This window comes from Camelus bactrianus, chromosome 2, assembly GCF_048773025.1.
Source record: "Camelus bactrianus isolate YW-2024 breed Bactrian camel chromosome 2, ASM4877302v1, whole genome shotgun sequence".
Taxonomy (NCBI): Eukaryota; Metazoa; Chordata; class Mammalia; order Artiodactyla; family Camelidae; genus Camelus; species Camelus bactrianus.
In genome coordinates this window covers 98,086,127-98,099,161 of record NC_133540.1, presented here as the reverse complement: position 1 = coordinate 98,099,161, position 13,035 = coordinate 98,086,127, and the positions used below count along the sequence as shown (strand labels likewise).

General features: G+C 33.1%; 1 protein-coding gene across 6 annotated transcripts in view; it reads left to right on the top strand.

The window, feature by feature from the left end:
• Positions 1-11,555, top strand: part of EXOC1 (exocyst complex component 1) — a 45,395-nt gene extending 33,840 nt beyond the window's left edge. For all 6 annotated transcript variants that reach the window (XM_074347461.1, XM_074347454.1, XM_074347465.1 and 3 more), the window contains 6 exons: positions 525-601; positions 1,129-1,357; positions 4,522-4,705; positions 6,804-7,003; positions 9,186-9,380; positions 11,033-11,555. In XM_074347461.1, the coding sequence (XP_074203562.1) occupies positions 525-601; positions 1,129-1,357; positions 4,522-4,705; positions 6,804-7,003; positions 9,186-9,380; positions 11,033-11,185 (1,038 nt within the window). In that variant the 3' untranslated portion in view covers positions 11,186-11,555. The remainder of the gene's footprint in view (positions 1-524; positions 602-1,128; positions 1,358-4,521; positions 4,706-6,803; positions 7,004-9,185; positions 9,381-11,032) is intronic.
• The last annotated feature ends 1,480 nt before the right edge of the window (positions 11,556-13,035 follow it).

Sequence of the window (13,035 nt, the reverse complement as noted above, 5' to 3'; positions counted from 1 at the left end):
TTCTAAAATGAATAAGAAATTAATTATTTCAAATGGTTGGAGATTTGTTGTTGTACCGGTAGTAAATTTGTTTACTTGTTAGCTTCTGTAAGAACTTGTGATAGCATTTTTTAATGCCAAAGTTTTATTAGAGTGATCAGTACATTTCTTTAATTTTTAAAATTCTCTTTTGAAAGTTGTCTCTAGATGTTTTTAATTTTCTGTTGAGCTGCCCTCCCATTTCTGTGACCTCTCTGAGCCTCCTCTACCTTCCCTTTCCGACTTTCCCCTCATATGCACACTCACAAACACGACTTCTCGTGCCACAGTAATTCTCGGATAAAATCTGAGAACAAAGCGTTCCCTGAATATTCTTAAATAGCATACTGAATTACATAGTTTCATCAGTAATACTACTTTTAAAGGCCATTATTTCTTATGATATATTCTCTCCTAGGAATTTTAAGACTGAGCAGGCTTTTGCTATTTAAACTAGTTATATTGTTGGTGTTTTATCATGTAAAGCACCTGAATAATTTTTGCAGACTGAAGCAGAGGACCTTGATGGAGGAACATCATCACGGCAACATAATTCTGGCACACCACTGCCTGTTTCATCTGAGTATGTGTTTGTTACTATCGATTGTTTATTTTGAAAAAAATAAACTTGAAGTTGAGCAGAAAGGAGTGGTGCTCAGTGAAGAGTCCAGATGACTCTCCGTGACTGACAGCACTCAGAGCACTGACCAGTGTGCCCAGTGTCTTAGTAAACGTCTTACTGAATTAAAATTGGTCCTGTTTATGGCTCTTGGGCTCTTCTTCACTCTATAATAATAAAAATGCAATCAATTTTGATGTTTGCTGCTAGGAAGCAGCATTTGAATTGCAGTGTATTTCTCAGAAATCACAAAGCACATTTCAGGACCCAGCCAGCCTTACAAATGACAAAGTTATTTTAAGTGAACTTAACTTCAAAAAAAGTTTATATTGGAAACCACTGTAGAATAATTAGTTCATCATATTTGGTCATAGTGTTAGTTGAAATATCAAATTTTAGTCGTTTCGAGTATACCTAAGGGATTAAAGTTAAAGATGAATACACCTGAAGCTTGTAATAACTCTTCTGTATTTTGTATGTTTTCTGAACAGGAAAGATATGATCCGCCAAATGATGATTAAAATATTTCGCTGCATTGAGCCAGAACTGAACAACCTAATTGCATTAGGAGACAAAATTGATAGCTTTAACTCTCTTTACATGCTAGTCAAAATGAGTCATCATGTATGGACTGCACAAAATGTGGACCCTGCTTCTTTTCTAAGTACTACATTGGGAAATGTTTTAGTGACTGTCAAAAGGAACTTTGACAAGTGTATTGTAAGTTTTTTTTTTTTTTAATAAATTGACATTCTAACCATTGCAGAAAAATGTATTTGAACCAAGAGATTTCCAGCTTTTCACTGGGGAATCTACTGCTCACATCCCCAAAGCCTTGAAGCAGGTGTTGGCTACAGTATATATGAACAGAGTTAGTTGGGTGGTGCTGTGCCAGCTAGTTTCCCTTCTACACTGTGAATCTTGGCAAGTTCTAGGGTAGGTGGCATAGAAGCAGCAGCTGCTTAAGAGATCCACTAAGTAATTGACTGATTAGTGACCATAGATGTTATAAAAGGTGAAACTATCACTTGAATTTATTATTTTTCTTTTTTAATATACTCTAGTAACAAAATTAATAATTAGATTATTTTAATTGAGTGTTTAAGTTATTTGTTTTATCAGTTTAAGAGTGTTAATTATGATACTGCTTTAAGAATAAATTGTTCTTTTAAGAACTTTTGACAGTCATCATTTTCCCCCTCCTAATAGGAAAAAAAATCATTAACAACTTTATTTTTTCTGTTAGGTTTTAGTAAGCTTATAGGTATGAACTGGGCTGGGCCAGCTTCTAAAGAAAAGTTTTATTTTATTAATATATTTAGTATGTGTAAGTGGGTAGTTATCTGAATTTTTCTATAACGTAACCTCTAAGTTAAATCCAGCTGTTGACTAGCCATAGACTAATGGGAGAAGAGTAAAAATATTAAGGGCAATTAAAATTCATATCATTTTTTATACTTTTAAAAAATATTTACTGAGTTTCTGAAAGTTTAAAAGTGATCTGTGTCCACTGTAGAAACTTAAATGTCACCTCAACAGACTTGTTAATCCTCCTCCCTCACCAAATGATTTCACTTGGTTATTAAAATATTATGGAATTTGATCATTTAAGGCTTATCCTCTTCCTTACCCTGCCTTCTCTAGAAGTGGTGATAAACTTGGAAGGTCTGATGGCAAGCTGATAGTAGAAAGGAAAAGGAAGAACAACCAAGGCTAAGATAGTGAGTCCCATGTAACACAGCTGGAACACTAAATCATAAGGACGCTATACATTTACAGAATATGAAGGTTGTGTTGCTTCTCAGTAAAATGTAACTTTCTGTAATACCTCTCAATCCAATGGAACATAATTGTCAAAAGCACAGGATGGTCAGAGGAGTGTAGACATGGGTTCAGATTGAAGGCTTAGCACATAGCCTGCCTAGAATAAGAGCTTACCAGCTGATAGCTTGTAATGGTCGTGGTGGTAGTGGTGATGATGGTAATAGTAGTAATTAAGAATAGTTTATTAAAGAATGTTCATGTTTCTCTTGAGTGGGAAGTGAAGAAATGAAGTAATACTAACCTAAACAAAGGTATAAACTTGTATTTTCTCCTAAATTGCATGTCTTTCTAAAAGATCTACCTTTTGTGACTAAAGGGAGAAGGATGGTTCCTTCTGCTGCCTGTTCTCACTCTGTTTTTTATTTTAACTCATGTCCTCTCATGGCGTCTGGTAGATTTTGTGTGCTCAGTGTTATATGTTTTAACGCTTGTTATATGGGACAAGATCAGGACCTAGGGCATACCTTGAAAAGGTAATGAATGGGTGTGTGTGTACTGAGCCGAAAGCATGAGTGTCAGATGACTGCAGAAAATGGAGCAGATAGCACCTGAGTTCGGCGCTTTCATCTGGTGAACATGCTCAAAGTGTTCCTCAAGGAACAGGGCTTAGAAGGTTAGCCTAGCACGAACTAGAGCTAAAATTAGAAAGTAACTGACACGTTAAGTACCCCTAAGCTGCACTCTGCAGTCCAGTACATTTCTAGTTCTGTGAAAAATACCATTGGTATTTTGACAGGGATTGCACTGACTCTGTAGGTTGCCTTGGGCAGTGTGGTCATTTTGACAATATTAATTCTTCCGGTTCATGAGCTCAGTTTATCTTTCCATTTGTTTGTGTTGTCTTCAGTGTCTTTCACCGGTGTCCTATAGTTTTCAGAGTACAAGTCTTTTACGTTCTTGGTTAGATTTATTTCATGGTATTTTATTCTTTTTGTTAGAACTGTAAATGGGCTTGTTTTCTTAATTTCTCTTTCTAATAGTTCCACAACAGATTTCTGTGTGTTAAATTTGTTACCTCCAACTTTGCTGAATTCATCTGTTAGTTCTTAACAGTTTTTTTGGTGGTATCTTTAGGATTTTCTATATATAGTATCATGTCATCTGCAAATAATGAAAGCTTTACTTCTTCTTTTCCAATTTAGGTTCCTTTTATTTCTTTTCCTTGTCTGATTGCTGTAGCTAGGAGTTCCAATACTATGTTGAATAAAAGAACAGTTACTTGTCTAACCCACATATCATGGTTTTCAGGTTATACTCCCAAAATCGCAACACAGTGAAATTTTAGGTAAGAGTTTAAAATGATCCAATAGTATTTGGCAATGTAATTCTTACTGTGACTATACCTAGATCCCAAGAAATACACAGAACCATAATTGAACCCATGGATCATTTTGAACCCAAATGTCTAGATTCTGTCTGTATGAAACATCCCTTTTGTACTTCATCACCATCATACACAAGCACTTTGCTTAACAAATTTATACTAAGTAATTAATAGATACATAGAAAACTATATAATGCAAATCCGTAGTAGAAATGCCTGTTCTCCTTCACTGTTCTTATACCCCCAAAATAATAGAACTTCTCTAACCAAACAAATTTTAGGTTGATGAGATTTGGAAATGACTGTGGTTCTCAAACTTGACCATCTGGCCACAAACCAGAAATAATCTAGAGAGATCCTGCATATACTCTGTTATCTGCTCTGCCCCCAAATGAGGAATCACTGCATACTTATCTTTCATAAGTGATAGAAATGTTTATTGGTTGCTTTTACTTTGAACAAAGACTTGAGAGGTTCACAAGCTTTGATTGAATTTTGTTTTAAATAATTTAGTTTTTTCTCTTATTTTCTTAAATAAAATATATATAGTTTTCAACCTATAGAAATAGTTTTTCTTAGTTATCCCTACTGTTATTCATCTTTAAATACTGATATTCCAAAATGTTCTAGGTACTAAATTATGTCATGCCTCTATGATATATACATTTGCTTTTAATTATATGTTGTTTCTAACTTTTATAAGTGTTTCTCTCCCTTGCTTTCTTCCTAACCTTAGAGTAACCAAATAAGGCAAATGGAAGAAGTAAAGATCTCAAAGAAGAGTAAAGTAGGAATTCTTCCATTTGTAGCTGAATTTGAAGAATTTGCTGGACTCGCAGAATCAATCTTTAAAAATGCTGAGCGTCGTGGAGATCTAGATAAAGCATACACTAAACTCATCAGAGGAGTGTTTGTTAATGGTAAGCCTTTGTTACATTCTAAAGAACTTTTTGGTTGGTTGTTTCTGGTAACTGAGAAGTTGGGGGACAGATATGTTCATTATTTTCCATATTCTATATACTTTTTTGAGTTTTCTGAAATTAAAGATTTCTTAAATTTGAAAAATTTACATAAAATCCATTCCTATTCATCAGGAATCACTTATATTTTAGGGTTCATAAGGGTCTATCACTCTGTAAAATTGAAATTCGTTTTTTTATGTATATTTTTATTGAAATACAGTCAGTTTACAAAGTGTCAGTTTCTGGTGTACAGCACAATGCTTCAGTCATACATGAACATACATATATTCATTTTCATATTCTTTTTCACCATAAGTTACTACAAGATATCTAATATAGTTCCCTGCACTATATGCATGAACTTGTTGTGAAATTCATATTTTTAAACACAAAAAAATGACTCCCAGATTACATTTGCATTTTAGAGAGAGCCTTCTGGACATGATAGGCAGTGATGTCTGTGTAACCTTAAGCAAATCAACTTACTTCCTTAGGCCTCAGTTTTCGTATCTGTCATATGAGGGAGATTAATGCTAAAATATTATAATTCCTGTGCCAGATCACACAATTAAGTTACAGAAACAGTTACAGAAACTGTAGATGTTTGTTTAATTTGAAATAAATGATCTGATTGCATCTATTCAGGAATTTTTAAAGCTAAAAAAAATTGACAGAAAATGGAATTATCTCACCAGTTACATGTAACATTTTCAATGGAAACAGGTGTAGGGGAAAGATTAATAAATCATATGATTGAATGTTTATATAGTTGATATTTCTTTTAAAATTCAAAGTAGCTTTGCTTTGTCTGATAGTAAAGTAATTCATGCTCATTACACACCCCCAAAAATCAGCAAATTGATTATAAAAATTAAGAAGAAAATAAAGATCATTTGTAATCTCATCATTCAGAGATAATATTCAGTTTTTATCCTTTTAAACTTTTTAACTTATCTCTTTCCCTGGTATATATGTGCATGGTGTGTGTGTGTGTATTCTCTAATATAAAAATTTTTATCATACTTTATACACTGTCTTGGAATCTTCTAGACTCTATAATTCTAGTGTCTTTCCTTACCTATCAATATAGGAACTATAATCATTTGTAATGATTGCATATTATCCCGTTTGTCAGTATTTATTTACCAGATATTTTATTAATAGGCATTTAGTTTGTTACTAGTTCCCTTTATATATTTTTGTATACGTGTCCAATAATTTCCTTAGGGTTGGTTATTAGAAATGGAATTACTAAATCAAAATTTTTATGTATATGTCAAGGCTTTTGCCAAATTGCCACACAGAAAGGTTATACTAGTTCAGTGCTGTGAGCAGTTGGTGAAAGTTTCTGTCACACCTACACCAATACCCAGTATTACTAGGTATTATCAATCTTTTTATTCTTTGTCAGCCTAATAGGTTATAAATCAGTTTTGTTTATGGTATGTTTTACCATGAAAGAGCTTTCAATTTTTTTTTTAATTGAGTTATAGTCAGTTTACAATGTTGTGTCAATTTCCGGTGTAGACGAGCTTTCAAATTTTATGTCAAATTTATTCATCTTTCTCTTTATGACTTCTAAGTTTGGAGCCATTCTTTGAAAGGTCATACTATCACAAAATTAATTCTTTAATTAGCTTTATTTTTCTTAGTGCTTATGATTGTATTTGTTTTTTACATTTTAAGTACTTGAGCAATTTAGAATTTGTTTGGTTGAAAGATATGAAATAGGAATCCAAATTTAGTGTATTCAAAGGGACCAGCTAGCTGTCCTAACACATTTTGAGTAATTCATCATTTCCCCACTGATTTGAAAAGCCGCCTTTATTCTCTGCTATGTTTCCATATATATATATGGGACTATTTTAGAATTTTTTTTTATTAGGTTTAGGTGAATGTGAAGATCCTTCAATACAATATATTTTATCTTATTAAATCCAGCAGTGTACTTACTTCTTAAACTTACAAATTTTAAAAAAATCATGTAAATTTTTATAGTTAACTATGGTCATACTTACATCAGGATGTTGTTATATGTTTTCCATTTTCACTTTAGTGGAGAAAGTAGCAAACGAAAGCCAGAAGACGCCCAGGGATGTAGTGATGATGGAAAACTTTCACCATATTTTTGCAACACTTTCTCGTTTGAAAATCTCATGTCTAGAAGCTGAAAAAAAAGAAGCCAAACAAAAATACACAGATCACCTTCAGTCTTATGTCATATACTCTTTAGGACAGCCTCTTGAAAAACTAAATGTAAGTGTATTTTCATTCAGTATGTTTTTCCTGGTTTTGAACTTGTGTACAGTTGAATAACACAATAGACACTCACTTTAAATTTGCTCATGTATTGATGCAGGAGAATAAGGAAGGAGGGACTCAGATCCTGGCGCTACCAATGTGCCAAGACACTGCTAGATGTTTTATATACATTATTTCTTTTAATTCTTTTAAGCAATGATGTGAGGTAAGATGATACTATCCCCATTTTACAAATGAAGAAACTTAAAGGGAATAAATGTTACAATAGCTGGCAAGTAGCAAAGCTGGGGGATGAACTCAGATTTAGATTCAGGCTTTTCCATTATACCAGACTCTTCCATTTCTTACCTCATAAATGGTTAACCTTTATCCCTAGTTCAGATGAAGATTTTGAAAACTTTATTAAGATAAATAGAAGACCAAAAATTACTTTATTCATTGCCTTTTCCTTTCCCTTCCTTTCTTGACTTGAGTCTTTCCTCAGTGTATGTCTGATTATTAAAAGTGAGAAATGATCATTTTAGAGAAGTTTGCAACATAGTAGAAGATTAAATGGACCCTTCTAATTAACTTTGCCCACAATGTGATTAGTATCTTTCATAAGTTTTTAACTTGAAATTAGAGTCAAATAAAAATTATATATATGTTTTCAACAGTTCAAGGAAATACTTAAAAGACATTTAATCAAATGCAGAACCAGTTCTTTATAAAACTTAAGAATAGCCAGATATTCCCTAGGGTAAAAGGTCAGTCTCAGACCTAAAGCCTACATGATACTTAACTGCACTGTAGAAGCATTTCCTTTGAAAGCAAATTTAAAACAGAAACATTGATAGATCCTTTATTATTTGACATTGTTATGGAATCTCTAGCCAATTCAATAAGACCTGAAACATAAAAAATTTTGAAAGGAGAGTCAAGATTATAATATATATATTATATATATATATATTATAATATATATATGTATATAATATGTTGAAATTATTTTGTCTAGTAAAGTGGTAGGGGTTCAAAATAAATAGATCAAAAACAACTTATTTCCTATATATTATAATAACCAATTAAAAGTCCTTGTAGAAACAAAATTTTAAAAGCACCAGGAATAGTCTTGTCCGAAACATTACTATCAAGAAGTTAATAATTAAATGAAGAATAAATAAATGATGATTGCTAAGAAAATTTTAGAGAAAAGTAATGAGAGGGGATTTGGCTTGTCAGTATTAAATCATATTGTGTGATGCTCAAATAAAGACTTGCCAATCAATATACATATAAAAAAGTCAATTATACTAAAAGACAGCCCAAGAAGTATATTTGTAACAGTATAACAGTCAGCATATTTGATATAGAAGATCTTCTTAAACTCAGTAAGAAAAACACCAAAATCATGGTATGTAAATACATGATGGTTCTGATTGTACTACAAAGCATATGAAAAGCAGATTAACTTCATTTATAGCCAAAAATTTTCAAAATAAAATGACAGATAAACTTTTTTCACTTTTCAGAATAGCAGAGATTTTTTTCAATTTTGATAATGCTGGTGATTGTATGCTAAGGTAACAGTCTCATGTACTGTTGACAGAAATAAAATTGATTGAACTTTTCTGGGAAGCAATTTGTGTATATGAAGAATCTTCAGAATACTTTAAATTATACTCTTCAATTGAAGAATTATAACCCTAGAAATTTATGCTGGAAAGTAATCAGTAATGTGGGTAAATACTTATGTATGAAAATTATTTATGACAGCTGTATTTATAATAGATTTTTTTAATGAGTAGATTCAGTTAACTCCAAGAAAAAAGTGAAAAATATTAAATACCTAATACTGGGGGGATGAATAAACAAATTGTAGTTCAGTTATTGGATAGAATATTATGCAGCCATTAAAATTTATACTTTGGAAAAAAAATATTAAATGGAAAATATATAAAATTATAATCTCATTTATGTACTCACACATCAAAAGACTAGAAGGAAATCTAAAATGTTAACAGTGATTATCCCACAGTGGTATGTAATAGGTAATTATTATTTTATTCTTTATATTTTCACACATTGTCTAATTTTTACACAGTGAAAATATACTATTTTATAATCAGACTTTTTAAAAAATGTAAGCGATAATGAAAGCAGTTCTTAGCCATTATTTCTCTTCATTTCCTTGAAGCATTTCTTTGAAGGCGTTGAAGCTCGAGTAGCACAGGGTATAAGAGAGGAGGAAGTAAGCTATCAACTTGCATTTAACAAACAAGAACTCCGAAAAGTTATTAAAGAGTATCCTGGAAAAGAAGTGAAAAAAGGTCTAGATAACCTTTACAAGAAGGTTGATAAACATTTATGTGAAGAGGAGAACTTACTTCAGGTATGCTTTAGTTCTTTTTATCATCCTAAATTGCACATCGTTATATATATCTTTTTTCTCCAAAATATTCCTCTGAAATGCTACACATTTTCTAATTTTAGTACAGGAGGAAAATTCCATAAAGTATGAACCAAATTATGAATTGTGAAGAAGAAAGGAATATTTATATTTTATATGGCTATTCTTATTTATTTAATTTTTTTGTTTTGAGGTGTTAAGTTGGTTTTTCTTTGCTTGGGGATGGGGTTTTTTCGTTGCTTTTTTGTTTTGTTTCAGTTTTGAGGGTAGAAAGGAAACGGAATGGCATATAGTACAGTGGAGTGATTCCGAACATGGGGGTTGACGTTCGAAATGGGTTCATAATCTGGCTCCAGATAAAGCTGCATGATTTAGGGCAAGTTACTTAACTTCTCTGAGCCTCAGTTTATTTGAAAAAAAGGAAATAATACCTCTCCTGTATAGTGGGCATTACTATTATTGTCATAGCCCTTTTATACATGAGAAAATCAGAGCTCAGAGAGGTGAAGTATGTGACCATGATCCCATAGCTAGTGGATGGTAGACCAGATTTAAACCACAAATCAAGCCATTATATTTCATAAGCCATACTGAAAGGCCCAGGGATGAGTGAGAATAATTCTGATTTTAACATCACAGAAGGCTTCACAAAGTAAAGCGTTTGTGTTAGCCTCTGAAAGTCAGATACTAATTTAACAGAAAAAGTAGGAGTAGTGGCATTCCAGATGGAAGAAATACCAGGAGCTAAAAGATGATGAACAAAAAGTGTTAAACTCTTTAGTAAATAGTCTTAAGTTGACTATTAGGAATTTAGGATTTATGAGATTTAGGGTTCGCGAGGAAAACTCCTAGAAGAATGTATTGCCATAACTGGCAGATAGGGATGATATTCCAAGCACCCACCCTCACTAGGTTGTCATGAGACTTAAATAGGGTAATACACACGTAAAGTACTTTGTACTGTGCTGATATAGAGTAAGTGGCAATAAATGTAACCTATTAATATGAGCTAATATGTCTGTATCATATTCTGTCTTGATATTTGTCCATATCTTAGTTCCACTTTCAGATTATAAATTCCTTTGAATGCAGGTGATTGGTCTGACTCATCTTGGTGTCCTCTGTGGCATTAAGCAATGTTCTACATCATCAATTTCAGATAAAGATATTTTTAAATTTTCATCTGATGTGAAACTTCAGCCTTAACTGTTGCATTTCATTTAATCTCACTAGTCTTAGTTTCATACATAGTTGTGCGCAACCACATCCCTATTGAATATTGGAACAAATATAATAGTAGCTAAAATGTAATGAGTGCTTATTGTACCAAACACTGTTCTGAGCACTTTACATACATTCACTCGTTTAATCCTCACACAAAACTTACGAGGAAGGTATTATTATCATTATCCCAGTTTACAGATGAGGAACTTGAGGCACAGAGCAGTGAGGTAACGTACTCATGGTCACCAGTCTTACAAGTGGAAGGAGCTAGGATTCTAGCTCCAGCATGTGTGTTCTTAACTATTATGCTGTACTAAATTCTTAGAATGTCTTGATGTTATTTCTACGTACTTGATCATGTATTATTTCCATTCATAGTTCAATGACTTTGATTTTCATTTTTACTGTAGGTGGTGTGGCACTCCATGCAGGATGAATTTATACGCCAGTACAAGCATTTTGAAGGTTTGATAGCTCGCTGTTATCCTGGATCTGGTGTTACAATGGAATTCACTATCCAGGACATTCTGGATTATTGTTCCAGCATTGCACAGTCCCACTAAACCTTATAAAGGAAGAAAAGATAAATGAAAAAAGTATTCTGAGTACACCAGACACTATTCAAGAATATCAAACAGCTCTTTTGAGAATTCAGTCTTGAAATTTTGTGTATTACTAAAGGTCAGATAAATGGGTAATACCGTACCACAAATATTCAGGAGTGAAAATACCAACCTAGGTAGTAGTTTTATTTGCCCAATAGGTTGTGTACTAACTTAATGCACTTATTGCATCATAAATACTGTTAGCATTTTTCTATGACTGAACCGGAAATTTTCCTTTATTGCCTCACTTTTGTATTTGAGAGTGGTCATCCTGTGTGTAAGGCATTGGGAGTTCTTCAACTTTGACTAATTCAGTATTGCTTGCAAATCATCTAACTACTAAAATATTGTATAGAATTTTTTCCCTGTGTCTATCTAATGTGTATATGAATAGGGATCTTGTGATGATCAGTTATAAACTTGGATTTTGAGGATTATGTTCCTCTGTGTAACAGTGTATCTAAAATAAAGAAATTTTCAAAAAAGTTGAAATTTGATACCATTATTCTTAGATCTGTCATATGCTGTCATTTATGTAAAAGCAAGTTCTTATAAAACCAATCTATAAAAATTAATTACATGCCCATTACCTTAAAAGTTAAAAGTGTAATAAGAAATATAAAACCATTAGCATCAAAAATATTTAGCATTTGGGTAGGGGAGGGTATAGCTCAGTGGTAGAGCACATCCTTAGCATGCACAAGGTCCTGGGTTCAATTCCCAATACCTCCATTAAAATAAGTAAGTAAATAAATAACCCTAATTTCCTCCCCCCAAAACAAGCAAACAAAAAAAAACAACCACCAAATAAATGAATAAATATTTAGTATTTAGGACTAAATCTAACAAAACATATACTATGGACTGAATTGTGTCCCTTCAAAATTCATATATGGAACTCCTAAACACCCCCACCCCTCACCATGTAATTGACTTAGAGATAAGGCCTTTAAGGGGGTGATTAAGGTTAAGTGAGGTCATAAGGGTGGCCTTTCCGAGAAGAGACACCAGAACTCTCTGTCATGTGACACAGAAAGAAGCCATCTACAGGGCAGGAAGAGAGCCTCCCCAGAACTCAGCCATACTGGCACCCTGATCTCGGACTTCCAGGCTCCAAAACTGAGAAAATAAATTTCTGCGTTTAAACCACCCAATCTATGATACCTTGTTATGGCAGCCTGAGCTGACTAGCACAAGGTGGATATAACACCTTTATGGAGAAAAGTATAAAGCTATCAAAAAATATTTTAAAAGGCTTAAATAAGTGGAGGAATATTTCATGTTTCCAGATAAAAACACATAACGTGTAGAAATGGCAGTCATTCCTAAATTCAAAGATTCAGTTTCCAGTCTACAAGTAAGAATCTTGAAAGTCACCTCTCCATCCTAACAAGTAAAAGAGCTGAAAAAACTTAAGGCCAACTCTTCTTAGATTTGTAAAAGAAGTAAGGTCACAGTACAAACCACTGCCACAATTGGAGAGACCAGCAGGAGAACACAGACTCACAACTTACCCAAGCACAAACCCTCGAGCTGAAACCACAGGAACCAGTGCTGATGTAGGGAAAACAGCTGTAATTGACAAGTTGCCCCAGAAAAGTGTGAATAAGCCTGAGAAATAAAAACTCCAGGGGGACCCAGTCTTTGGCAATAAAACTTTTGTGAGTTTTACCTCCTACAGCTCTACCAAGTTCTTACATTGAATATCAGAAAAAAAAAATCCCTTTGTGCTTCTAGCAGGGGGAGGGGGAAAGGAACCATTTAAAAATATGTCAGAATATTCTGTTCTTAACAAAGTCTGCTCTCGG